Source organism: Fusarium keratoplasticum, chromosome 5 (genome assembly GCF_025433545.1).
Source record: "Fusarium keratoplasticum isolate Fu6.1 chromosome 5, whole genome shotgun sequence".
NCBI lineage: Eukaryota > Fungi > Ascomycota > Sordariomycetes > Hypocreales > Nectriaceae > Fusarium > Fusarium keratoplasticum.
The window spans coordinates 4,065,875-4,091,514 of record NC_070533.1 but is presented as its reverse complement, the minus strand read 5'-3'; the positions used below and the strand labels follow the sequence as shown (position 1 = coordinate 4,091,514).

Here is a 25,640-nt window from a genome sequence, read left to right as displayed (position 1 = left end):
CGTCGGGAAAGGTCAGGGCCGGAATAGTGGACCTCGTTGAGTGGCGTGCCAGGGGGAACGAGGGAGACCCGACTCTGCAGCACCTGACGGCTCCAGTGCTGTGCTGCTCGGGCCCCCCTTGAGCGTGTTCCAGGCCGACTCTGGACGCTGGAGTTACAGCGGGCTTGGGTCCCAATATTGAAGCTAAATCTGGGCGTCAGCCAATCAGGTGGCCCATGGCCGATTCCTCGCCCAGGAGGGGGAACTCCACCGAGCAATGGGCAGAAAAGGGATCCTTGCTCGGCCGCAATCCCATTCCCTCCACTGACGGGACTGTGTGGCCTCTGACTTCATCTTTTTCTCTTGCTCCCTCTTTTGCCCCCCAGCGGCTCATTTCCTGCCCCATCGACTTAATCCCCGTCCGTCCTCGCTGCCCCTGCCGGTCCATGATCCGCCCTCTTGCGCTGCCAATTTGTCGCCCGTGATTGAAATCGATCCTCTCCAACGGCTCTCTCTCCCTCTCTGCCCGACGACGTGCCATCTGGCCAGTTTGCGACAACCACCTTCTCTCGGAAAAGCTTCACTCTCGACTCCCGAGCTCGATCCCCCCCGACAGCGTCCGTTGACACCCGCCAAGTCGTATGCGATTACCATCCCGTACCTTGCTGACCCGAGTCTTGATCAGCGCGCCACCTGTGAGCAGGGTTTCAAGGGAGCACGAACCGAGATCACTCAAGATCGCCATCGCGACTCCTCGCTCGAATTTGCCCAATCTTCCTCTTCCACAACACGCGATTTGACCGAGCCGCCACGATGCCTTCTCTCTGCGGAGGTTCCAAGACCGTCCAGCGTAAGCTGGTACTACTGTGCGTCGAATCCCCCGCTCAGCCCAGACATTGGGCTTGCACTGACCTGAACTGCATCGATTAGGGGCGATGGTGCATGCGGAAAGACCTCGTTGCTGAATGTCTTTACGAGAGGGTATGTCTGAGGAGTCAAGAATCGCGGGATGAGAGACTTATTTGTCGCGCCAGTTATTTCCCAACAGTCTATGAACCCACCGTCTTCGAGAACTACGTCCACGGTACGATACGATGCACTCGCCCGTGCTTCTGAGAAGCGCAGACTAACATTTCGCCCAGACATCTTTGTGGACAATGTGCACATTGAGCTTTCGCTCTGGGACACAGCCGGTCAGGAGGAATTCGACCGGTTAAGATCCCTCTCTTATGGTAACTCACGTGTCAACCGCCCGTCCACGTCGCGTGCTAACACCGACTCACCCCAGACGATACGGATCTAATCATGCTTTGCTATTCCGTCGATAGCAAGGATTCGCTTGAAAACGTCGAGTCCAAGTGGGTGGGCGAGATTGCCGACAACTGCCCCGGCGTGAAGCTTGTCCTGGTCGCCCTCAAGTGCGATCTCCGAGAACAAGGCGAGGAGGAGGAGGGCGAGTCCGGCGAGCCGAGGGAGAAGCGGCCCATGATCAACTACGACCAAGGCCTCGAGGTGGCACGGCGCATAAACGCGCTCCGGTATCTCGAGTGCTCGGCCATGAAGAACCGGGGCGTCAACGAGGCCTTTACCGAGGCCGCGCGAGTGGCATTGAGCGTCAAGAAGGACCGCGAGGAGAGCAAGTGCACCGTCATGTAAACGGCCGAGCTTTTCAACAACTACCTACCTATACGAAAATGCTCGTCAGAGCAGACGAGTATCTATATCGAATACGAGCCAGACCACCTACGAAAGCGAGCGATCGACGACATCCGACCGGCCATTTCCAAAAGAACAGGGGATCCATTGTTTCGTTCGGCCCGGTTTCTCACTCATCTCACTCATCCTCATCCCCCTCACAACGGGGTCTTCTCTGTACATATCTAGTGCGGCATATATGCACATAGGGTTATTTTCGGTTGGTGTTTCTGCCTCGGTTCTTAACTCCTACGCCTCTTCTTTTTTTTTGCTGGGAGTCACGGTTGCAAGATGAGAGCACGAGGAGGAGTAAAGCAGGACTGGAAGACGCGCGCAATGCTGGGAGATTTACATATTTTTTTTTGCTTCAACTACCCTCGACATTCCATTTGTTTCCATGTCGCCCATTTCTTATTGTTGTTTCACCATCCTCAGCTGGGTGTCTGACTACATTTCTTCTCTGTTTGTTAGCGAATTCTTAATGAGATTTACCCGGGTTCTGGAGATGAGGGTGTACAGAAGATCGATGATGTGGCCAAGAGCTACACGGTGCACAGCCACGTTGTTGATTACGACGAGCACGAGATGCTTGGTTGGCAATGCCGATGAAGCGGATCAAGGTGATTCCGGCATGCACAGAGATGCTCACCGAAGTGTTCAAGGTGAATGACCAGTTGACGAGTGCGAGAGATGCGACACACGACCATGGATGGAATTAGCGCTGTGCAGTCATCGTCAATGTTTCGCCGTCTCCAGGTGAGGCTTGTTGCTGGTGTCACTCATCCAGGAAAAGCAAGCAGCCATAGTTCATGTGCGATATCAAGGTCTGAGGGTATTCTAGGGTCTAGATCCAGACCAATAGCAACCTTTATCTCGCAATGTCGTCGTCGTGCAAGGTCCTGGTCCCTGATCCCACGATAAACACCATCACCTCGCCGATTTTAAAGCATCACCCCCAGTCGCAATGTCGTCAACATCCTCACTCCAACACCACCTCGTGCGTCATAAGATCGCCCATCCCCAAACAAGTGACGCTATCCCCATGCCTACCCCGGCGCCTTATTGTGTCATCAACGCGCCATGATTGGGCGGACCCTTGGGGAACAACCCTGGCCTACCCTACATGCTTGGGTTGACGTCACAGCGCAAAGGGCTATCTCAACGTCAGGGCAAAAGCAGGTTTCACAGTTGGTGATCTTTGCGGTTGATGGTATTGAGAGTGTCTGATCGAGAAGTGTAAAAAGGCCAAGGACCGCCCAGCTCTTGGAAAAAGCTTCATTCTTTTCTCATCACTCACAAGAACTAAAGTCACTCCAAGACATTCTCGACAACCAACTCCACCTCTCATCTCCACCACTTACACAACTTTCACCAATTACACGGTACTATCAACATGCCTCTCTTTGGATCCTCCCGCCGTGAACCATCTCCCGAGCCCATCAGGGAAGAACCCCCTCGCAAGCACGGTCTTTTCGGCTCCTCTCGCCGCGAACCCTCTCCCCGCCGCGCATCCCGTCACTCCTCAGGCTCTCACTCCCGCCGGTCCTCATCTTCCTCGCGCTCCCCCCACCGCCGCAGCACTGGCGGAGGAAACTTTATCACTCGAAGCTTCGGCCACGGAAACAGAAACGAGCATGATCCCGCAGTCCTCGAAGCCCGTGAGCGTGTGCGCAACGCTGAGATGGCGGAGCGAGAGGCGGACCGCGCACTAGAGGAGGCAAGACTGAGTGTGAGGGAGGCCAGGGAGCACGTCAAGAGGCTCGAGGTTGAGGCAAAGGAGGACTCGAGGAGGGCCAAGGTCAAGGAGCACCAGGCCAAGGAAATGTCAAAGATGGGACGATCCCTCGGACGTGAGTATTCAGAGTTGACTTGCCAAAGATCGGAACTAACAATGAATGATTTAGGTCACGGATATTAAGCTATTGATTAAGCGTAGCTGGGAGTTACTGGGGTGTAGGATTAGTTTGATGCATCTGTATTATGACTGTACGAACACGCAAAAGAATGAGTATACGATGAAGACTGGAGTTGATTTGAGCAACCTTAACTCTGCCTTTATTACATTTCCAAGTTTTACAATTGATAGCGTTACGATATGAACTTGACAAGCTTTAGAAGTGTTTCTCCTGGATTTTAATTCATCTCACCTAAACAATTCTTATATTTACGTTCCGCAACTCAGAAGTAAATAGCTTCGGACACGGGAGCACAAGAAAGCAGCTATTTCCACCTCTACGCTCACATAAGACCAGCATCAAATAATATCAACCGGTAGAGCATCAAGAGCCTAGAAAATCCCTTCTTGCGCCTGATATCTAACTGCAGCATGGAGCATGCTCGGGTTCTTTGCATACCAATGTTCACTCCATTCCAGCTCGTGGGCAAATGGGTGGACGATATCACAGAAGTCGACAAGTACACCTGCTCCCAACCAGTTGGTGAAGTTGAATGAAACGTTGTAGAACCCGGTAATGTGGAAGAATTCGAGTTACAAAATGATGGTTTCGGTCTCCAGTTTTGCTTTGGGGACAAAGGAGTAGACGATGGCGAAATATGTTTGGTCATCGTCTATGTCCTGATGAACCCAGGCTCGCTTGAGAGCGGTATTGATGTCTCGCCCTGATAGTTCGGTCCAGCCAAAGCAATGGTTTATCTCTACGCTGGGTTCGAATGGCACAAAGCGTTCCGGGGGTGGACTCTTCGCATACCCTTCATGAGAGAAGGCAAATAGATTGCGGATAGCGTGTTTGTGCTTTGTAGGATTTGGACGCAAGTGTATTGAATTTACTGTCGTTTTTGCACGCCGGAGGCTGGCACCGATCATGTCAAGGAGTGCGCAGTTGATGCACACTCTCTCAAAGGCCCAATAACGCCCAATGTAATCGATGGGTTCAGGTTGCCCATTGTGATAAAACCGTGGAAACAGTGAATTTTCCAATCAGGTGGCTATATGGAGAATGGAACTGACAATTTTCACGGCCATGAGAGTTTGCTCATCAGCTTGGGTCTTGAAGACGAAGCCATCCTCTCCTCCACCGAGGTATTCTTGCAGTTGAAAGTTGCTCGGCGGTGAGAATCGCCTGAGTCTTGGTCTCTTAAAGTCTTTCCAGGAAAAGAGCGGGTTGCCATTCTTGAGATCAACTGGTCCTGCGCTTCGGTCGAGGACGTCGTGGAAGTGGTGCCTAGTCGACAGACGGTGAAAGGTGAGACCATGATCACCGGACTACTCCTACACTACTCAGACGGTAACAAGGCCTCCCTCGGCCACATGCGTCTTGATCGTCTTGACCCAAGTATCTCGGTGGATTGCTCTCGAAACCTTCATCTCGGGTTTAAAAAGACCAAGGGTGGGCATTCCTACATAGCCAAGATGGAACTATGTACACGCGAATTAGACGACGACATGGACGAGTGGTTTGAAGTCTCCTGGAGCGGCGCGGTTGAATGGTGCTTTTCATATGAAGCATGAAACTGCCCGTGCTTCGCAGTTCTATTCAGATATGATCCTCTCACTGGCCCAATAATTTGCTTGTTCGTGATCGAAACAATCTTTCAGGACTCGATTCGCTGCTACAAGATCAAGCACAACAACCAAGCTTTTGTCTCTCCCGAAGAGCGGAACGCGCCGTCCGGTTCCTCGCCAATCCCCGGGTCTGATTGGATGTCAAGCCCGGAGTGGACCACACTTGCCGGCAAAGATCTTTCGAGGTACGTACCCCCAATGCGACTCACGCGGCCGGCATCAGCTGCACTTCGATGCGGGCATCTGCGACAACCCTCCCCTCGCAATCCTTACTCCTCAATCGCTCAATTCTCGCTCAAACGACGGTTTAGAGGCTAGACCAGCTCTTGCCTTCTCCCCTCCCCTCCTCCGGCAATGCCCTTGTCGCGTCTAAGCTCTGTCCTCTCTCTGGCCCGCGTCAGCCCCGCCGTCGAGTAAATCTTGCCCGCCCTACGTCACCACTTTTCGCCGTTCCCGGTGCCCGGATCCCAGCACGAGGCGACAGGCTTGAAGAGGCTTGACTGACGCCCTGCGACAACCTTTTCCAGGGCCTTAAGAGGCTCTTGACATTGCCCATCATGTCGCCTTCACGAGCCACGCCCGCGATAAGAGCTACCGCCGCCAGTCGAACCACCTCGTCGGCCTCGTTCCACGCCGGCGCGCCGATTCCTACACTCAGCGCAATGCGACGACAGTCTCATCGCTACCAGACCTTTCCCACGACGCCGCCGAAGACGCCCCTCGAGCAGCCTTCTCCCCCGTCCGACGCGAGTTCTACCGCTTCCGAAGACGATGACGATGAGACACCACTGCCTGTTCGCCAGCTACTTCTGCTGGCGTTCCTGTCTCTGGCTGAGCAGACCGCCCTGAACTCGATATCTCCATACCTCCCCGACATGGTGGTGTCCATGCCAGGGATCCCTCCTGCCGAGGCCGGCCTGTATGTCGGGATTCTGGCCAGCGCATTCGCATTGGCTCAGCTGTCAACAAATTTCCTCTGGGGATACGCATCAGACGTGATTGGGAGGAAGCCTGTCCTGATCATGGGCACATTTGCGCTCATGTGCTGCTTCTGCGTGTTTGGACTTTGTAAGCAGTACTGGCAGATTGTGGTGGTCCATGTCGCCATGGGGTTGTTGAATGGCAATGCCGCCTGCGTCCCGACGGTTCTAGGCGAGGTCACCGATCGATCCAACCAGAGCCGAGCCTTTACCTATCTGCCCGTTATATATTCCCTGGGCAGTATCACTGGGCCTGCCTTGGGTGGCATTCTTGTCGGCAAGGTAGGAAACGAGTTTCCTTATCTGGCGCCGAACATTCTTGCGGCTGCGCTGCTTGCGTGCAGTGTTGTCGTGGTTGGGATCTGGTTCGAGGAAACTCTTGACAAATCCCAGGTCAGCTTCGAGCTGCCCGCTTGGGTACAGAAGGTCCTGTCATGGCTCCCCTCTCGAAAGCCGCCGCCAAGACGTCACTCTTGGAGCGCACGATGGCCTCGTGCTCGATCGCATACCCAACCGCTGTTGTCCACGGGCGACTCTGATGACTCGGACGATGAAGCGGAAGATGACGACGACGACGACGAAGACACTAAGCTAGATCCCGCGAGATCTACGTGGAAAGAACTTACTGGCACCACCATCCTTGTCTTGTGCACGTATCTCGTCTTTCAACTCTCAAACATCTCCTTCAACAGCCTGTACCCAATCTTTGCTGCCACCCCCCCACCAGCTGGTCGCGACCTTCTTCCCAGCAAGATTGGCGTCAGCCTAAGTGTCGCTGGGCTGGCCAGCATCATCTTCCAAGCTTTCCTGTTTCAGCCATTCAAGACCAGGATGGGAAATCTTGGTACATATCAGCTTGCCCTCTTGGGTCTCGGCATCAGCATGGTATTGATGCCGTGGGTTGGGTACGCCGACGACAAGCCGCTGTTTGGCGTTGGGTCTGGGAAGCTGTGGCTTTACTTGGAGCTTGGGGTGGTGTTGATCCTCAAGAACCTCTGTGCTGTGGGTGGCCTATCGAGCGTCATGCTCTTGGTAAGTTGCCTTCTTTGTTGGACTGTGGTGAATTCGACTAACACGCAGATAGATTACGAACTCTGCCCCATCACACGCGAGTCTCGGGAGCCTGAACGGTCTGGCGCAGACCCTTTCCGCCCTGGGTCGCAGCATTGGGCCCTTTGTGTCTGGTGCCCTGTTTACGCTGTCAACTCGCATCCATCCCAAGGGCGAGGCCCTCGCATGGAGTCTGTTCGGCGGCCTGGCCATCTGCGGTTGGATTGCTTCCTTGTTCATCCATGGCGCTGGCCTCGAGAGCGACGATTGGGTAGGCTCCGAGGATGCTTCCACCGAGACAGAGTCAGCTTGATTGCCCTGACAGTAACGTCTCACTCCAGCTGAGTCGGCATCTTGGATAGATTTTTTACATTTGGCACGATACATGTGGTTAGGGTAAATTCTTTTCGGCCTGAGAAAATGCCCAGGCGTAAAGAGAAGAAGAGTACATGAGGAGTGGTGGTGTCAGGATAAAGAAGCGACGCGTGAAAGCGGCTTCACCAAGACAATGCCGCTCGATGATAGACGCTGCTACGATATAGGTGATCAATACATACACAGGCCACCGATTTGCATACCCATTCATCATCAAGCATGTACTGAACTATTAGACCCTGGAGCGCGGTACCAGTTGGTGTCACGGTGGTTATGAGAACTTGCTGGTCACAGGTTGAATGTTCAGCGTTGCGACACATAGGATGACAATAAAAATAACGTATTGATATGCGAGGAGATCTATATGCAAAATACAAAGGTGGCAGAGACAATCTGGATACAATGTAAGCGGAGACAGCATCAGGCCTCAGTTATGGCTGCTGCCAAAGGTCTTCAAGTGGCAACAGCAGGATGACTCTCGGCTGGGATTGACTTAGAAACTGGCGTTGTTTCCACAGTCAAAGGAGCCTCGGACTCCTGAACCACTCTTGAAGCTATCCAGGAGTTCTGAAATGGCCGACCACAGCCCGACGCTGTTCATAAAGAGGGTGAGCCCGATGAGACCAACGTTCAGGGCGAAGAAGGCCATCTGCTTCCAGTCCACAAAGTATGAACCCTTATTCATATGGAACCAGAAGCAGGCGCTAATACCCCAGGCGGTCCAAGCATAAGTTGTGCAAGAACTGATGGAGAGGATAGAATCGAAAATGGGGATCGCGTTGGAAAGGATGAAGCACAGGGTCCAGAAGACGGTGGCGGAGGAGACCCAGACGAGCCAAGATCTAAGCGTGGAGGAAGTAATCTCGTTCGTGGCCTTCAACTTGCGCATAACAGAAATGTAGATATACTTGATACCGATATGACCGTTGGCAAGGCCTGTAGTCAAGACTGCTGGGATGATCACGCCATATGCTGCCTTGGCGTAGATTATGGGAGCTGAGCCAAGTGCAGGCGACGTGGTGAACTCGCCCGCTAGACAATAGATGGCGATTGCGACAGTAGAATAAACGGCAATCGACACGATAAACAGCCATGAAAGGCCAAAGGAAAAGTCACGGGCTGGGTCTCTCATCTCGGCCATGTAGGAGCAATAGGCAACATTGCCGGCGTAGGCGAAAAAGACTCGGAGGCAGGCGTTGAAGACTTGCTTGAAATCTGGTGAAGCTGCAACCAGAATATCGGCTTTCCAATCTTCGGGGGCTTTGGTGGGTTTCTTAACGCCCAGGCTGATGATGACGATGAGGGACGCGATGATGATGCTGAGGAAGCAAGGGACACCGCTCTGAGAGACGAATTTGACGGTGCGAGGGAGGCAGAAGAGCCAGATGATTAGGGCACCGATGCCGATGAACCCAACGGTACATATGGCATGTTCACTGATGGTGTTGAGGATAACGGAGAGGGTGATGGCTGACGAGGCGCAGGTCATGAGGAGCTGGATCAAGATTCCAACGGCTGCAACGATTTCCCAGCGGCGACCTCCCATAACGGCAACCATATCAACCATGTTGACGACATGGGGATGTTTGCAGTAGAACTTGTGGAGGAGGATGCCCGAGTACCAAGTAAGGACACCAATCAAGACGATAGCGATGAGTCCGGGGACAATACCAAGCATCTTTAGACACGCCGGCAGAGAGAGGACTCCAAGACCCAGCTGGTTCGTGACGAGTGCAAAGAGTGTATCCCAGCGTCCCATGTTTCGGAAGCCCTCGCCTCCCTCACCGCCAAAGATGTTGTCGGCAACCTCCTCGTGAGGAGCAGCCTTGAAGTCGACTTGGTCATTTGCAGACAACTGGCCTTTTTCAGCATCGCTACTCTGTTTTTTGGTGTCAACGTGGTCGTTGTCCGCCGAGGGGACAATGGCATTGTTGGTTTCGTTCGGGGTGGAAGACATCGTGGCGGTCATGTTGTTGGTCTTCAGGGGGAACTGATAAGATGTTGTTGGAGATTGTTGGAGAGGCTGGCGGTGTTTTCCCTTAGCAACGGCGTGCTTGGAAGAAAAAGATGTGACACATCAAGTCGGAGAAAAGATTTCGGTTTGTGTGGACAAGTGAAGTAGGGCTTTGCTAGGAACCCGAGGCTCTTGAGACCATAATAAATAACTAAACCAAACTAGCGGCGTCCCCCGAGCACTTTTATACTTCTAGAAATTCCACCAGAAATTCCATGAGTTATTAGAATTACATGGCCTGGCGTTGTCTGACATTGCCACGCCCTTGGCGATGGGCATTTGCTCCTGGGGGCCGGCGAAACCTTCCTCATAGGAAGCCGTGATATCGTGGAGTATGAAAACCTCCCCACAGCCATGCCCGCAGTGGGGACATTCTCTGCGGAGGCCATGTTTTGCGTATGGGGTATTTGATTCTGAGGGTATCGAGTTTTCGGTTTGTGGTGCTGGGGACACGGGGGAAGTTTTGATCGATGAGGTGTTTAGGAGATATGAGGCTCAACAAGCTGTGACGAGATACGTACAGCCCATGTAGATCCAGATCGAATGTTAGCTGTTGTTGATTGCACCCTTGACGTAACAAACACTCGAGCCAGACAAAGGCCTCAGTGTCGACAAACATCTAAAGGAAAGCCAGCGCGCCTCTCGAGGGGAAAGCAGGTTGTAGGGGCAAGCAATCAGGCTATTATCAAGGAGCAAGATGGTATGATCTTTGGGTGAAAGCATGAAAGAAAACCGCGCATTGCATCAGCCAGGTCAGGGTCTTTTATTCCCTGAAGCCCAAACAAGCAGCTCCTTTGAGACGGGCGGCTTTCGATCGACGGCCCGTATCTTTAGTCCCCTTTTGATAGCTTGAGCCTCACACATCCTTGACCAACTCAATCTATGAGGCTTGCTGTGTGGCGTACCTGCATGCACTCAAAACTAACGACCGTTGAAGAAAATGCATAAAGCACATCTGACAAAAGCTGATGTATTTCTTTCCCCCTTCATGACCCCGGGTCGTTGGCATTTCCCCATGGGCAAGTCTGTTACCCCAGGGGAAAGAGTCCATGACCTCCGCTTCTCTCCAGATCTTGGCTCAGCCAAGACGGAGCCATTTTACGTAAAAGTGAAGCTGTGCTTCTGACTCTGGCCGTCAAGAGTTTCCATATCCAAACGATGGGGCGGGATGTAACCGGGGATGCCGAGGAGCATGGGTTCGCAGGGTCTCCACCCAACGGAACAGTTCCGGGCCACAGAGTTGGGAGGACATCATAGCACGTTTCAGTGTTGGTAAGAGAAACATCTCTACCCAATGGAATTGTGCTGTCGGGCTGATAAACTGGGGATTGACATGGGTGAGGGCACATAACTGGGACTGGGGCTCAAGGACTTGGGTGTGTATATGCTGAAGTTGGAGGAAATCTTATGGCAATGACATTTTTGACTTGTGTGGTTGGCCACATGGCGGCAATGCCTAGAAAACCTTCCCAATGGTGTGAACCTTTGACTTGGTGTTGAAAGCAACCGAGGTAGGCAAACAAAGCTAGGCCGTAAAGAATGATCGTGATCTTCTCAAATTTAACGCAAGAAGGAAATAGATAGAACCCCCTATTAATGTTCTACATGAGAGAAAACATCAAGAGGCTGGAGTGACCGAGGTAGGGGGACATCTTTCACTACTGACTAGGTATAAACAATTTTGACGACTGACTTGTCGTAAGAGGATACATCCCGTGGTCGGTTATATCAACCAGCTATAGTTTTGTGTAGCATTGATCTTGATGCAAACATCGCGTTAAAAAAGTGCCCTTTGTTGCCGCAACAGGCTCTCTGTCTGGTATTGCTAGCATAGACCGACCAACCTTGTACTCGGTTGCCGGTCTCATAGGACTGACGCATGGCGAGTCATATGCTGATGGGAATCCCTTCGATCGAGGCTGATGCAGGAGACCTTCTTCGACCCTTGCCAGAGATGAACCTGTTTGACCATAATGGTAGCTGGGGTTGGAGTCTAATTTAGGGAGACGAAGAGGGTCCGTGGTAGCCTACGGCAGTGAAGTATAATTGCTAAGAGACCACCATACCATAGAGAGTGTTAGACTTCACCGCGTGTTCACCTCAGGAACAGGTTAGGTTTAAGAGCTCCTTGCAAATTGTGTAACATCCATCCATGGTATTGACATGAGATGGGCTTGCAACACGCCACAGGGATCTGAAACCTGTATTTGAACTTCTCTATTATGGTTGGTGGTGTAAGCTCGCCACGGCGTTTTGTGGCATGAAACTTGATACAAAGAATGCGGAAGATATAGTTCCTTATTGATGTGTCGATAGGAAAGAAAAGGTTTTGATCAGTAGCAACCTAGCCCAACTCACGATGCTATGGCCTGTCACTCTGCTCTCCTTGGAAATGATGACATGTCGATCGAGTAATGGTCTTAACTCGAGATGGGTCCTTCTTGAGTCAGTACCACATTCGAGATGTGCACAGGACGAACAGGATGCGGCGCTTAATCGCGTTTAAATGATTCTTTGGGAGTTAAACATTCCCCGGCCTTCGGAGGTGTCGGAGTCCGGAATTCTAGCATGGTTAAGATCGCGGTGTTATTTTTAGAGAGAGAGAGTGGGCTGCGCCATCTACGGTTCGATGTCATCCGGTGGAGTTGCCAATTTCAGGGGTTTTGGTGCACAAACCATTTGGCTTATCGTCCAACTGTCGATTTGATGGAAGAGATTTGGCGGTTGAGAATGGTATTCCTTCGAACGGTGATTCCAAATGGCTTCTAGATGGGTTGATTATCTGCAAGACATGGTGGCTGTAAACATGTAATACCTCATGTTTGTACATCGAACGAATGTTTGTATTGCCTGGCTGTGAATGTTGTCCTAATTGAACCACTCCTCTCAAGTCCCTTCACCCCACGCATCTTCAACAACCGAATTCACAACCGAAATTCAATATCACAGACAAAAGTTAATTATCATCTCTCCCATTTCTCAATCGGGATGGCGTGCACATCACATCAACCAAAACCCCTGCATGGGGCCCCATCCGCAAGGTTAGCCAGGGCCCGCACAGCCACTCATTCGTCCGCCCACAGCCCGTCATCCTGATCCAACAATAGATTCAACGCCGCTGATTAATTTTCCGCGCCTTGCATCTTTTAATAGACCCCGGGCATTCCCTCTTCTTCGGCCCATCATTGGGTGTGTCAACCAAGGCTCGGTCCGCTTCTTGGGTATGGATCAAGCTAGCCTGGGACCCCCCTCGGCTCACTTCATCTTTGGGCGCTGATATCTTATACATGGTATCTTTTTGTTTTCTTCCCCCCTGTCCACTCTTTCCGCATCAGGAAGTGTGAACCTGAATGTAGGGCTGAACTGATCGAGTCAGCATGTCAGGGCCGCAGCTGCTCACCCACTGGAGGCCGCCCATCGGCTCGTATTCATCCCGTCAGGGCATTGAATGACGATCGAGCTCAGATGCCAAACTGCGCGTCTATTTTACGCGCGGTGCAGCGCCCCAGAGTATTAGATGTGGTCCTGGCGGAGGCTGTGGTGGCCGTCTAAGCTCAGTGACGCGCGCTTCAACCGCTTACTATTCCGGCAGGCCCAATCAGTAGCTGTGTTTCTATTGATTCTAGCGAGCACATGGCATTGAATTCGGTCCACATTTCTTCGGCTCAGATCCCTTGGTTCCCCCTGTTGACGAAATCGTGGGTGGCTATCCCCTTCTCGGCATGGCATTTCCGGAGACCACCTCTTGCCATGAACCGTTTCCCCAGTTTTGACCCGTATGCCTTGGAAGATCAGGGATCATAGACCACTTTAGATTTGTTGTGTTTATTTCTGGAATCCTTTGGTTAGCCTGGGCTTGGCTGAACCTACACGCGACCCCCTTTTCAACCTCGGCAGTTTCCCAATGCCCGACGCTCTCTTATTCTTTGGAATTCATCGAGGCTTCACTGGCTCAGCCTTGTTGTATCTCTGCTTCAGGTTGAAACGTTACTGGAGCCTTGATGACCCCGTGTAAGTCTGTGTATCGCGTCTAGCTCACATCATACGCGCTTCTCAGCTCCATGCAGTCAGGTCGGGAGCAGCCTTCGCGCTTAACATCCACTACCCGAAGCTCCGTGCCTGACACCCCTCCACTATCCGGGCTGAGCAATCTAAGCTGCCCTGATATCCCCTTGTCGACATCGTGGCTGTTCAAGGTCTTGGTCCCTTTCCCCGATTACAACATCCGTCACCGGGCCAATCACGGCTCCAGGACCCTCCTGGTAAAAGTATTTCCACTCTTCCCATCCCACCAACACGAACTTCAGCTCTTGATCTTGCTCGTGAAAGAGGTCTGAGCTCCCGCAAGCTGCCGGGGTTCGGGCGTGGCTGTCAACGCCTTGACGTGGTGCATCTTGATGTCTTTTGGACTTTAGGAGGTGACAGGTTCTATTGATGTCTCAGTCCTTTCTTTTCTGGGGTGCATAATATTGAGCTGCATCATACGTTGCACACACCATGTTCTTGACCCGACATGATTGTGGACAGTGATGGCTAGTATACATAACGGATACGAAGCTTCCCATCGATTGAGATCCTCGACACTCGATTCATATTGTGACGAGCAGACAAGGACATTGCACGCTATCCACAACGCCACATACTACCATATCTTCCAAATATTCTCGTATTCGCTATGTCGTCCCATCGTTCTAGTAAGAAATCACGACGGCAGAGAGTAAGTCGTCCCCTCTCTTATCGTATCGACCTCGACTAACCCCTTAGCCCCCTGTGCAAGAGCTCATCCGTTCTCTCACAGCTCACCAGGTCAACACCCTTACCGAACTCCGCCGTATCGAGCGAATAGCCGCCTCGTGCGAAGACGAAGACGATGCCCGCGCTTTCCAGGAGCCTATGACACTAGCATGGGCCAACTATGTCACCAGCAACCAATTCCTCATCGAACTTCACGGATTGACGCCGAACTATCCATTCTGTGGTGACATTGTGCAAGACGCCCACCTACGTGTGCTGAGTGATCCCGAGAGCAACCGCAGCTGGAACACGGCGTGGCTCTGCCTCGTCAAGATAAGAGACGACGGACTAATCCCCCTATATGCCCTCCTGGAGGCAGGGAAACAAGAGATGTGGGGAGAAACGCTACCGATGCAAGAAGATGTCGAGCAGTTGGCTTCATGCTTCGAGTTGGAATGGAGAACGGCCGTTGATACCATGCTGAGGCACTGGGCGACTCCCCCTACATGGTACGGTCAGTGACCGAAGAAAGGAGAGTTGTTTTGTTGTACCATCTTTTTCTTCTCGAGATTATTTAGGGTTTCATTTGGATTTCAAAAGCGGGTTACTGGAAAAGACGAGGAACGCGTATGAAAAGCGGATATGGTATTTGGATTTTGTTTGTATAGACGCGGTGACGATAGAGTGCTGAGATTTAGCGATTCCTTAATGCGAATTCTTTGGACTGCTGAGTTTATGATATCATGTTTAAAACTGCGTCTTTTGGTATTCTGCCAGTAGGCTCTCTATCTATGATACGAAGTGCCTTTGCTCGGTAGTGACGGAGGATAATGTGTTCTTTATTATAGTTGATGCCCGGCCCTTGACGGGTTAACTGACGCTAGAAGATCGTGACGGAGGATAATCATGCCTGTTGCTGCATCTCTATGCTTTAAACCTCGGCCTGCCGACTATTCTTGCAGCTTAACTGAATCAGCTCCAGTACTGGCGGCAATCGTGCCACCATTGATGAGAAGACCTCTCGGTATATGCCCTCTGCGCTTTGCACTGCCACTGTTTCTGCTGTCTATTGTCGCCGTGTCTTGAGTACCTGCATCCCTGCGGCGTCCTCCTTGTGACATACGCTTGGTAGATATGGCAGAGGATGCCTGGATCATTTAGAGGTTTAGATATCTACAGTGCCAGACTGTGTGTTTTGAATTAACTCGCGGCTCTTCCAGTCGGGAGGCAGATTATATGCGTAGATGATAAATCAAAGGTCTCTGTAATTATAAGTCGCATAAGGGTGGACGATTAATTCACACACCTGAAAGGAGGCTTGATGGATAAATACTAACGTTACGCTTAATAATAGAAAGACATATAAGTATCTCAACAAATACTAGCATACTTAGTGCTGTCTTGCTAGCGGCTAATAAAATTTGCAGCATAAATTTTGTATTGTCTTTCTTTGGTCGTAGAGTCCTCGGAGCTCATTTCCTGTTTGGGCATTGAGATAGACCGCTGGAAGACGGTTGTGGTTCTAGAAGTTTCATGTACCTAGTTCCACAAAGAATTTATGCTGAGAAACGATAAATCGGCGACAGTCGGCCCTATTCAGCACTGGCAATTGCAAACTTGAAGACTGGGACAGGGGATCGTCGCTACGAGCCGAGGCAAACTGTGCCGGCTGCTCCGATACACCCACTCTTGGTTGCTGGGATTGACACTATCCTTTCAGTGTAGCTGCCACTATAACTGGACCTGCATTTAGCGGGTTCATGCCCTGTATCTCTTGGCTGGGCGATTACCCCTGTCGCATACCTGTTTGCTCAATCTGACATGCTTTGTGCTTACAACCTCAAAACTCCATTATATATCTTACTAGATTTCTCGAATACTGCAAAATGCTGATAGACATGCGCAATGAGTTGTCCAAATCGCATCATTACGCAACATGGCAACATCAAAGTCAATGAGGTCATTTCTGCTCGTACCGCATTGGGAAGTATCACCGCCGTGTGGGCCGTCAAAGTCAAGCAATGCACTGACTTTGCAACCGGCCTTACAAATCAGCTCCAGCGAACCTCGGCATCTCGCGCCACCAACGTAGGGTATTTCGTTGCTTTAAAAGATCTGCCGCTCTCCGCTGTTTGTTGCTTTGTCTCATCATAGATACCCAATTCAACTCGGAAAAGCAGAAGTCACCATCACAATCACCAGCCAAAATGACCCAGAACAAGACCCTCATCTTCAAGAAGATCCCAACCGGGCTTCCCGTGGCTGGGGAGCACCTGGTCATCGAAGATCATCCTATCGACCTCGATGAGGCTGCCCCTGAGGGCGGTCTAGTTGTCGAGATTCTCTACGCTTCTTTCGACCCTTATCTGCGAGGCAAGATGCGAGACCCCAGCATCAAGTCTTATTCTCCTGCTTTTGAGATTGACAAGCCAATCACAAACGACACCGTCGCAAAGGTCCTCAAGAGCGACACCTCGGATTTCGCAGAGGGCGATCTCATTGTGGCTTATCTGCCCATTGCCCAGTATGCGCGCGTGCCCAAGGACAGCCCGACAAGAGCCAGAAAGATCAACAACCCGCACAACCTGGACCTCGCCCTGTTCCTGGGACCTCTCGGAATGCCAGGCCTCACCGCTTGGGCTGGTCTGCACAAGATCGGCCAGCCGCAGAAGGGTGAGACCATCTTTATCAGCTCCGCTGCTGGTGCTGTGGGTCAGATTGTTGGCCAGGTGGCCAAGCGGGAGGGCTTGACCGTCATCGGCTCTGTTGGTTCGGATGAGAAGCTCGACTTCATCACCAAGGAGCTTGGATTTGACGCCGGTTTCAACTACAAGAAGGAGAGCCCCAAGGAGGCTCTTCCCAGACTTGCACCCAACGGCATCGACATTTACTTTGAGAACGTCGGTGGAGAGCATCTCGAGGCAGCCCTCACCAGCATGAATCTTCTTGGAAGAATTCCCGTCTGTGGCATGGTAAGTCGCTGGTTTCCGAATAAACGCCACATATGCTAACATGCTTGTAGATCTCATCCTACAACACCCCTGCCAGCCAACAGACCGGAATCAAGGGTCTCATGCAGCTCATCACCAAGCAAATCACCATGCAGGGTTTCCTCGTCGGCAACCCCAAGTTTGGCCCAGCCTATGCCAAGGAGCACCAGGAGAACTTGCAAAAGTGGCTGGCGGACGGTAGCGTCAAGGCCAAGCTCTCCATCACCGAGGGAATTGACAGCGCCGCCGATGGACTTATTGGAATGCTCGAGGGCAAGAACTTTGGCAAGGCTGTGCTGAAGATTTAATAGATGCTTGCATTTATAGTAATGATGAAATGAATTGATACGCAATTGAGACAGTTCCTGCAGCCACGACGTCCTAGCAGCTCGAGTTGTCCTAGATCAAGGCTTCCAGTTGATTATGTACTAATGATGTTGAGTTGCTTCCTTAGAAAGTTTCCTCATAGAGGTATATGAAAGAAATAAACAACCAAGACTGGGCTTTATACGTCCCGTTCTAAAATTAGCCTGGACCTGGACTATCCCATAAGTGCTCCTCGGCCTCCAAGCCGGTCACGACGATGGGCCCAGACCAATCAAGACACACGTTAGTGACGATACTTTCATCACTTAATATTCTGCTTTAGGAAACATTAGGCAACGCGATGGCCTTGTATCGGAGCCTACCACTCAAGACAGAGCGCTGGGTGAGGTATGGCTTGGAGGCCTAGAAGATCTTAAAGTGTTGTCTAAGCTACATTCTTTGACATTGTGTGTGACACTCTTTTGATTATGGGAGTGCCAAGCAGGAGCATCAACATTGGGCGTTATCTCACCCCGCGTCTCCAAGAGTCAGAGGGATTAGGTGACATGGTTCCAAAGCCTACGCATGCGGCCTGCATCCTCTGTGCGGTTTGAGATGAGTCAAAGGCCTGAAATTTAGAATGAGAATAACACAAGTGAGAATCAAAAGCAATCAGAGTAAGCAACAATACAATAGAACAAACAGACGCGAGTTCACGATTGGCCAGCACATAAGCCCAAGCTGAGGAGGTAAGACTTGGTCACTCTAGAGTTTTATTCAAGGGCATGACTTGTCTCAAGATGATCCCTCTCTTGTCATCGCATTGAGATAACTGCCAAGACGCGTCTCGCCTTGATTACTGGCCTCCTTGGTGGAGAAGGATCGTCAACTCACAAGTTTAAGCTTAAACTTGGCCAACGTCATTCAATGGAGCTTATCCATGTCGCCAAGCACAAATGTTCTATCAAAGAACCCAGATCCCCGATTTTAACGTGCCTCGGACTTCCAAGACGGGTATTCCGGTCGTCGTGATTCCGATGTTGCGCCGTATTGTGTGTCTCGGCGTTGGTTGTACTACCCACATGAACCGCCATGATACTTGAACCCCTAGTCATTGCAGATGTCTTGTCGAATCACACAATTGATTCATTCTACTGCCTGTTTAGTGGAGAACCAATTCTGCGCAACTGCCGCTTTTTCATCACAAAGGATCAAGGCCAAGATGATTGCCAAGCTTGTGGTCCGAGGTTCAAACATTTCAGGCACTCCGAAGCCTACAAGATGGCAATCTGAACCAACAGCGTATGTTCTTTGGGCCTCTAGATGGAGAATTTTGTGGATATCTTGGCAGTCGTTGGACGGTTCGACTGCTTGGCTCGACCCGTCAGCAGTCCAAGATGACTTCAGCCAAGTCATCCTTTCTCCCGCAGTCCCATTCTGCCCCACGATGTTGAAGTTTTGTGCGGCTCCGGGGCCGAGTACAAGACACGGCTTCTCCCAGGTCCTGGGGTGACAGATTTTCCAATCCATCTCCTCTTCTACCCACTCTTCTCTATACTCGTGCCCACAATGTCCGAGAAGCCAGAGCAGCCCAGAGACAATGGGATCAGCCCTCCCTCGTCCGTTGACGGCCAAGTCAATGAGAAACCCAAGCATCAATCTGGTCTTACCGGTTTCTTCTCTCGACTCGGTGACCTACCAGAATGGAAAGTCGGCGGTAAACATCTCGAGGGTGCTACGCTCAACTGGGCCATCGGCATCATTGCCTCATGCGGTTTTCTCATGTTTGGATACGACCAAGGTGTTTTGAGTGCCCTCCTTACTCTGGATGACTTTCAAAAGAACCTGGTTCTCATGACACCACGGGACGATTCAAACCCTCTCTGCTGGCTCGACTACCCCGAGAACAATCAACCTGACCCGAACCAATGCACTGGCGATCCCAACACTCAGGCAGCAGCGGTGGCGGTTTACCAGATTGGATGCTTCTTGGGAGCTGTCCTCATTCTTTTCTACGGCGAAAGGTGGGGCCGAAAGTCGTCTACGTTCTGGGGAAGTCTCATTATGATCATTGGAACAATCATGCAAGCGTCTGCCCATGAGTATGGTCTCTTCTCTGCCGGCAGAATTGTTGGTGGCATTGGAAACGGCATGGTCACTTCGAGTAAGCGCCCCCTTACCCCCTCTCATGCCTTGGCAGTTGTTGACTCTGTATAGCTATCCCGACATGGCAGTCTGAGTGTGCTCGACCTCACCAACGTGGTTTCTTGATCACGCTCTCAGGTGCTCTCATCTCGGGTGGTATCATGATCTCGTACTGGGTTGATTACGGATTCTACTTCTTGTCTGGATCCGTTCGCTGGCGATTCCCAGTCTCCTTTCAATCGTTCTTCACCATTGTTGTCATGATTGGGCTACTCTACCTGCCCGATTCTCCTCGGTGGCTTGCCATGCAGGGTCGCGTCGATGAGGCGCGTCAAGTAACTGCTCGTCTTCTAGGCAAACCAGTGGACGATCCGGAGGTGATTACAGAAATCAAGGCTATCCAGGAAGCTCTTGAAGTGCAGAGTCGAGGAGGTGGATTCCGCTACAAGGAACTCCTCACCAATGGCCCCTCTCAGAACTTCCGACGAACCATGCTCGGAGTTGCCGCTCAGTTCTTTCAACAGATTTGCGGAATTAATCTTGTCACTTACTAGTACGTTGATTTATGTTTATAGTGCTTCGACTCTGGCTAACGCACTGTAGTGCAACATTCCTCTTCGAAAACTCGCTCGGCTTCGGTCCGGAGATGTCTCGCTTGCTGGCTGCTCTCAACGGCACAGAATATTTCCTTGCCTCGCTCGTGGCTCTCCCTCTGATCGAACGCACTGGTCGACGCAAGCTCATGCTGTTTGGTGCCTTCGGAATGATGGCCTCCATGGCAGTTCTTGCAGGAACAGTCTCTACTGGAACAGCAGCGGATAACGGTGCACCTCAACTTGAGACTCGATATGGCGTGACGGCGACTGTTTTCCTCTTTGTCTTTAACTCATTCTTTGCTATTGGTAAGCTTACCCATCCGCTCCAGCAAAACACTGCTGACAACCACCCAGGCTGGCTTGGAATGACATGGCTCTATCCCGCTGAGATCACAAACCTCCGCATCCGCATCCAAGCCAACGCGCTATCGACATGTTCTAACTGGCTTTCAAATTTTCTAATTGTCATGATCACGCCCCCCGCATTTGCGAATCTCGGATATCGGACGTATGCCATGTTTGCCGTGTTCAACGCGGCCATCATTCCATGTGTCTGGTTGTTCTTCCCTGAGCCAAAAGGACGGAGCCTTGAGGAACTAGACGTCATCTTTGCCAGCGCACACTTTGACAAAGTGAATCCAGTCAAGAGGGCGAGGGAGATGCGTCATATTGAAGGGTCGGAGCTGGAGGGTGAGTTGGACAAGTACTTTGGGGCCTCCAGTGAAGAGATCGAGAATGCTCGTTAGGCAGTGGCTCAGTCCTGAAAGAAGTAGCGTTTTGGTCTCTCGACCTATTTCAACGTAAATAAGGGGTTAAGCCAACCGCAAAGTATCTCGTCATGGCTGCCGCTTTGGCCCAGATGGAGGACACTTGACATTGATGTGAGATGCGATTAGCTCATCTAAAATTTGCATTTGAGTTGCGCAAGCTCCAGGTGAACTATAGTTAATGCGCTCGGCCATTTCTGTGGGCTTGAATCTGTTGGTCACGACGATATCTCGTACTTTTATTGACTACTGGCGTTTGACCGGCGATGACACGTACGAGCTTGGTGATAGAGAGAATGCTAAATTAGTTAGGGGGAGAGTGATGACTTTGCACTGGCTTATCAGACCTTATCTCAGCGAATTAAGCAGTGCATATGGTCTCTCGGAGTAATGTCTTCCCTCCAATACGGCTTTTCAAACCCTGCATCGGATGAAGCGTAGCGGCTTGACCTTACTCAATGAGAGCAGCAGGGCCGGTGGTTGAAGAATGTCGAACCATGCAGATTATCTCCAGAGGGATCTTGACTATAGAAAAATGTGACGACAGTTGCTACAGGTGGTCGACATGGGACGACGTTGTCCACTAGTGGTTGGCCGTCACAACTCGGGTTTCGCCTTTTATTCAAGACACCATCCTTTAAATGTTCAAGTCTGTGTCCAATGAAGATACAATAAGGTGCGAAAGCAAGATATTCACGTGCTTTGAATAATCCGGAAGATATTGCTCTGGAGCAGAGTGATCATACTTTGGCTGCCAGTCCTACAGGTTCATGGCTACTTCTGTCACCGGTCGAGCTTACCATGTCGCCTCTGGCTGCTCCGTAGGGACAGAAGTTATCAACAGATATGAGGTTTTTATAGTATAATAGCTGTTGATGTATTTAGATCAGGGTAATGAGCTTCCCTTAAGTGCATCTTCCGTTCGAGCCCCCAATTCAAAGCATTATCTACGAGTTAGAGGCAGAAGAGATTGATAATACTATGAAAACTCTGAAATAGAATAACTCTTGTTAATTTCAAAGCGCTCTGGTTCAAGCCAAATAAATAGGCTCCCTGCCACACCATTCACGAAACAACACAGCCTTGGCCCAGAGATATCCTGTCGGATCAGATGACTGAGATATCAAGTGCTTCAGTTCCAGCCGCCATCACTCTTGGGTTCTTGGGGGGGTGATTCGTGAACAGTCACGAACTTCAAGCCACTGCAAGCCTGTCTATGAACCAGGCTTTTATCCATCAGAGTAGAGAATAACACGGTTAATACGCTTGTCTTGAGTCTTGTTGGTATATGAGTAGAGCTGGGCCAGGTCAACACCACTCAGTGCTCGAATCTGTCTCTCTTGGCCGTGAGTTTCTATTTGATCATCTAAACCAGGCTTGCTCAACTTGTAAAGACTGGCCAGGATTGGTTAGTGAGGCCTTGAAAATAAAGTTTTACTCTCCGTTGGTCGACCCGCCCTGACTGACGTCAGGATGGGTACTTGGTACCTTGAAATGGACATCTCAAGGCCGAAGATTGTGACGTGACAAGGTGTGGGTACCGAATCGGACATTCCGACACCGATGGAAACCGGTATCTCGGAGCTAGAGCGGTTTGGGAAAGTTCCAAACAGAGGTTCAGGGAGGCATGAAACATGACGTCCGATTGGGGATTTTGTCGGATGCTGATCCGTAAGATAATGTCGCACTCATTGATGACCAGGTTGTTGGATCCATGAAGGGGGAGCAAAACAACTGTTAGTATGAAGGGAGGGTTAATAATTACATTGAAATAAGAGGACATGGAGTGTGAAAAGGAGCAGGCGCCAACGAGTGTAGACAATATATCACGGCTTGGCACGGCAGTTTAACATCAATGAATGAGGCGACGGACGTGTCCCGATCCCGTTGCTACTTTCACTTCGATGTCAGACACAGCAGTAAGGAACACGATTGCCAACACAGAAGGGCGTAGCGAGAAGGGACCACGGTTGCGATGAAAGGAGACAAGTATATATCGGGATCAAAAAGAGATCTATTCTTTATGAATTTATATGCTGTAATGCGGAATGCTCCCTCTTAAAATGCTCCACGCTAGCTCTACTTCCAAAATATCATTCTACTCAAGCTCAAACCGAGTTGGAGTTATCGGCACAAGACCAGGCAGATGAACCACCAGACTCCTTATAAGAATCAATAATGCCAACAATGGATCCATAGGTACCGCCGATCATCAGGAAGGTACCAGAAACGATGACAAAAACGCTAAAAGCAACCATGAGATACCATCGAAGAGTGGGATCGCGTCGGCCGGGAGCCCAGTTATCGTAGAGCCACATGCAGCCCATAGGCTGGAAAGACATCAGCGTACCGAGGAGGGCACCGACGAGGGAGACGAGGCCGCCGAAAACAGGGATACCGCTAGCAATCGCGTATGCAATTATGGAAGTGACGAAAGTGCAGCCGAGCCAAGTTCCCCAGTGGATAGGGCTGTTGGAAGCCAGGTGCTTGGAGCCTCGAAGGATGCGGACAAAGGCGTATTTGGCGGCAAAATGGATGACGAGGGTCGTGGTAGCGATGAGACCGGGAAGCGCAAGACCGTAGGCGATCTTCTTGATGAGGGGACCAGCCGAGCCGAGAGCAGGCGAAGCAACGTAGGAACCGCAGTAAAGGTAGACGACACAGCCGATGACGATGTAGGTGATGGTAACTCCGGCCTGGCAGATCATCAGGGAGCGAGTGTAGTGGGCTGGGTTCTTCATCTCGGAGGCGATGGAGAAGAAACCAGGAGTACCGGCGTAGGCAAAGACCAGGGAAGAAATTGCCGAAATAGCCTCGGTGAAGGAAGGGTTGTTAACGACCTTGTAGTCAGACTTCCAGTGTCCAGTCGATGGCGCAGAAGCGGGTCGATCCTGAATACCAACGGCGATGGTGACAGTGAAGACTAGTCATGGTTAGGAGCGAAACCACGCAGAGTCGCGGGAAACTTACTGGCTGTAAGAATACAGACAAGACCGATCCAAGCAAGAAAGCTGATACGGCCAAGAGTACGAATACTTGCGAGACTGAATCCAACAATAGCGGCAACGGCAACGAAGATAGCGGTACACGCGCCATGAGTCGAGACAGCGTTCAGACCGATCGAGATACCCAGCATACCAGAGCCGGCGACGAAGATCCAATCTTTGGCATTGTTAGTTTGAATCATGCAGCTTTCTCACGAGCACTTACAAAGACAGAAAGCTATTCCTAGAATCTCACGGCCAATACGGCCAAACATCAAGTCACCCGCATCGTCGATACTGTAAACCTGGGTGTGGCGACGCTTGAAAACTCCAACCATGTAATCAGACCAAGTCGTGATGCCGGCGATGATAATAAGGCAGATGACACCAGGAACGATGCCAAGGACGTCGAAAACGGCGGGGATAGACAAGACGCCAAGACCGACCTGGGTCTTCATCATGAGGGCAACGGTGCCGATCCAACCGACCTATGAGGTGTTAGTCTTTGAGGCTCAACCATCTTGGCATCTACATACAGCACGGTAGTTAGGTCCCTCGTCAGTGATATCACCAAAGACATCGTCGTGGACCTCGCCCGTCTGAGACGGCACAGTTGTGAGTCCATTGTTGAACTCGACGTCCTGCTCGTGCTTCATGTCCTTTTCCGTGGGAGGGCTCGAGTACTGCGACATGGCGCCGGAGTTGAGAGAGTGATACCAAGACAAGATGCAACTGGAACAGATGCAAGAGAAGGAGGATGAAGAGAGAGAGAAAGAGAGAAAGGCTTGAATACAGACTGATCCACAAACAAAACTTGATGATCTGGGGATTGTGGGCTCAACTTATAGCGATTGACATTGACGGCAACGCTCTGACCAAGCCAATGATTCGACCAGGTCAAACACTGGAGGTTAGCTCTTCCTCGCCCCCCTCCATGGGTCGTATCAGGCCAAACGATAGGGAAACAGGCTATGACAGGGTCATGATTCCAACCTAGAGGGTTTAGACCGGGAGAGTGGGTTCCTTGCAAACCTTGGTCCAAAAACCTCGCCCCCCCCGACCGGCGTCAGCGATAGCGAACAGCCCGGGGCTTATCTCTACGGGGTTAGTAGATGCTGCGATGGAGGGTGGAGAAAGCACGCTTTTTCACGGGTTGGAATTGGCACGTCTGCTCCCCCATGGGGTAAGTCGACGGACTCATGGGGTAGAGAGGAGAAAAGCTGGGGGTAAACTCCATGGGGCGAGAACGTTCAAGGGTTGTTGGCAGCATGCGGAGATGGGAGTTCCGCATTGGCAAAAGCTTGCTGAGCGTCAGTCGAGTCAGGCTCGTTGCTAGTAGAGAGACGTTGCTCTCAGTACGTAAGAAAAATAGGAATCCCAGACAAAAACACGTAGCAGTGTGCCCGAGGTATGACGTTGGAGTTCCACTGGGCAACGGGGTTAGCTTTGCCGACCCTCTGACGAGTTGGGGACTCTTCCGCGTCGGAACCGTCTCCACTGGT

The 25,640-nt window shown here is 51.2% G+C and overlaps 7 protein-coding genes and 1 pseudogene across 8 annotated transcripts, besides 1 other annotated feature; 6 read left to right on the top strand and 2 right to left on the bottom strand.

Annotated features, from left to right (window-relative positions):
• Positions 1–792: 792 nt before the first annotated feature.
• NCS57_00795300 (uncharacterized protein) lies at positions 793–1,635 on the top strand (the record flags this gene model as incomplete). The annotated part of the gene is made up of 5 exons (XM_053057787.1): positions 793–845; positions 910–960; positions 1,014–1,063; positions 1,122–1,211; positions 1,268–1,635. 5 exons carry the CDS (start codon positions 793–795, stop codon positions 1,633–1,635), a joined length of 612 nt encoding a protein of 203 aa, XP_052913982.1.
• Positions 1,636–3,067: 1,432 nt separating this feature from the next.
• On the top strand, positions 3,068–3,592 carry NCS57_00795200 (uncharacterized protein; the record flags this gene model as incomplete). Its single annotated transcript, XM_053057786.1, has 2 exons — positions 3,068–3,524; positions 3,579–3,592. 2 exons carry the CDS (start codon positions 3,068–3,070, stop codon positions 3,590–3,592), a joined length of 471 nt encoding a protein of 156 aa, XP_052913981.1.
• A 2,162-nt stretch (positions 3,593–5,754) lies between these two features.
• NCS57_00795100 (uncharacterized protein) lies at positions 5,755–7,540 on the top strand (the record flags this gene model as incomplete). Its single annotated transcript, XM_053057785.1, has 2 exons — positions 5,755–7,209; positions 7,262–7,540. The coding sequence occupies 2 exons, from the start codon at positions 5,755–5,757 to the stop codon at positions 7,538–7,540; spliced, it is 1,734 nt and encodes a 577-aa protein (XP_052913980.1).
• Positions 7,541–8,095: 555 nt separating this feature from the next.
• Positions 8,096–9,559, bottom strand: NCS57_00795000 (Aa-trans domain-containing protein; the record flags this gene model as incomplete). The annotated part of the gene is made up of 1 exon (XM_053057784.1): positions 8,096–9,559. One exon carries the CDS (start codon positions 9,557–9,559, stop codon positions 8,096–8,098), a length of 1,464 nt encoding a protein of 487 aa, XP_052913979.1.
• A 4,732-nt stretch (positions 9,560–14,291) lies between these two features.
• NCS57_00794900 (uncharacterized protein) lies at positions 14,292–14,872 on the top strand (the record flags this gene model as incomplete). Its single annotated transcript, XM_053057783.1, has 2 exons — positions 14,292–14,333; positions 14,381–14,872. The coding sequence occupies 2 exons, from the start codon at positions 14,292–14,294 to the stop codon at positions 14,870–14,872; spliced, it is 534 nt and encodes a 177-aa protein (XP_052913978.1).
• A 1,685-nt stretch (positions 14,873–16,557) lies between these two features.
• On the top strand, positions 16,558–17,648 carry NCS57_00794800 (PKS-ER domain-containing protein; the record flags this gene model as incomplete). The annotated part of the gene is made up of 2 exons (XM_053057782.1): positions 16,558–17,322; positions 17,373–17,648. The coding sequence occupies 2 exons, from the start codon at positions 16,558–16,560 to the stop codon at positions 17,646–17,648; spliced, it is 1,041 nt and encodes a 346-aa protein (XP_052913977.1).
• A 1,567-nt stretch (positions 17,649–19,215) lies between these two features.
• Positions 19,216–21,133, top strand: NCS57_00794700 (MFS domain-containing protein; the record flags this gene model as incomplete). The annotated part of the gene is made up of 4 exons (XM_053057781.1): positions 19,216–19,810; positions 19,864–20,344; positions 20,395–20,693; positions 20,742–21,133. The coding sequence occupies 4 exons, from the start codon at positions 19,216–19,218 to the stop codon at positions 21,131–21,133; spliced, it is 1,767 nt and encodes a 588-aa protein (XP_052913976.1).
• Positions 21,134–23,262: 2,129 nt separating this feature from the next.
• NCS57_00794600 lies at positions 23,263–24,869 on the bottom strand (annotated as a pseudogene). The gene is made up of 4 exons: positions 24,675–24,869; positions 24,365–24,626; positions 24,125–24,316; positions 23,263–24,077 (listed from the first exon to the last, which is right to left on the bottom strand).
• Positions 23,263–24,869: a sequence feature.
• Positions 24,870–25,640: the final 771 nt, after the last annotated feature.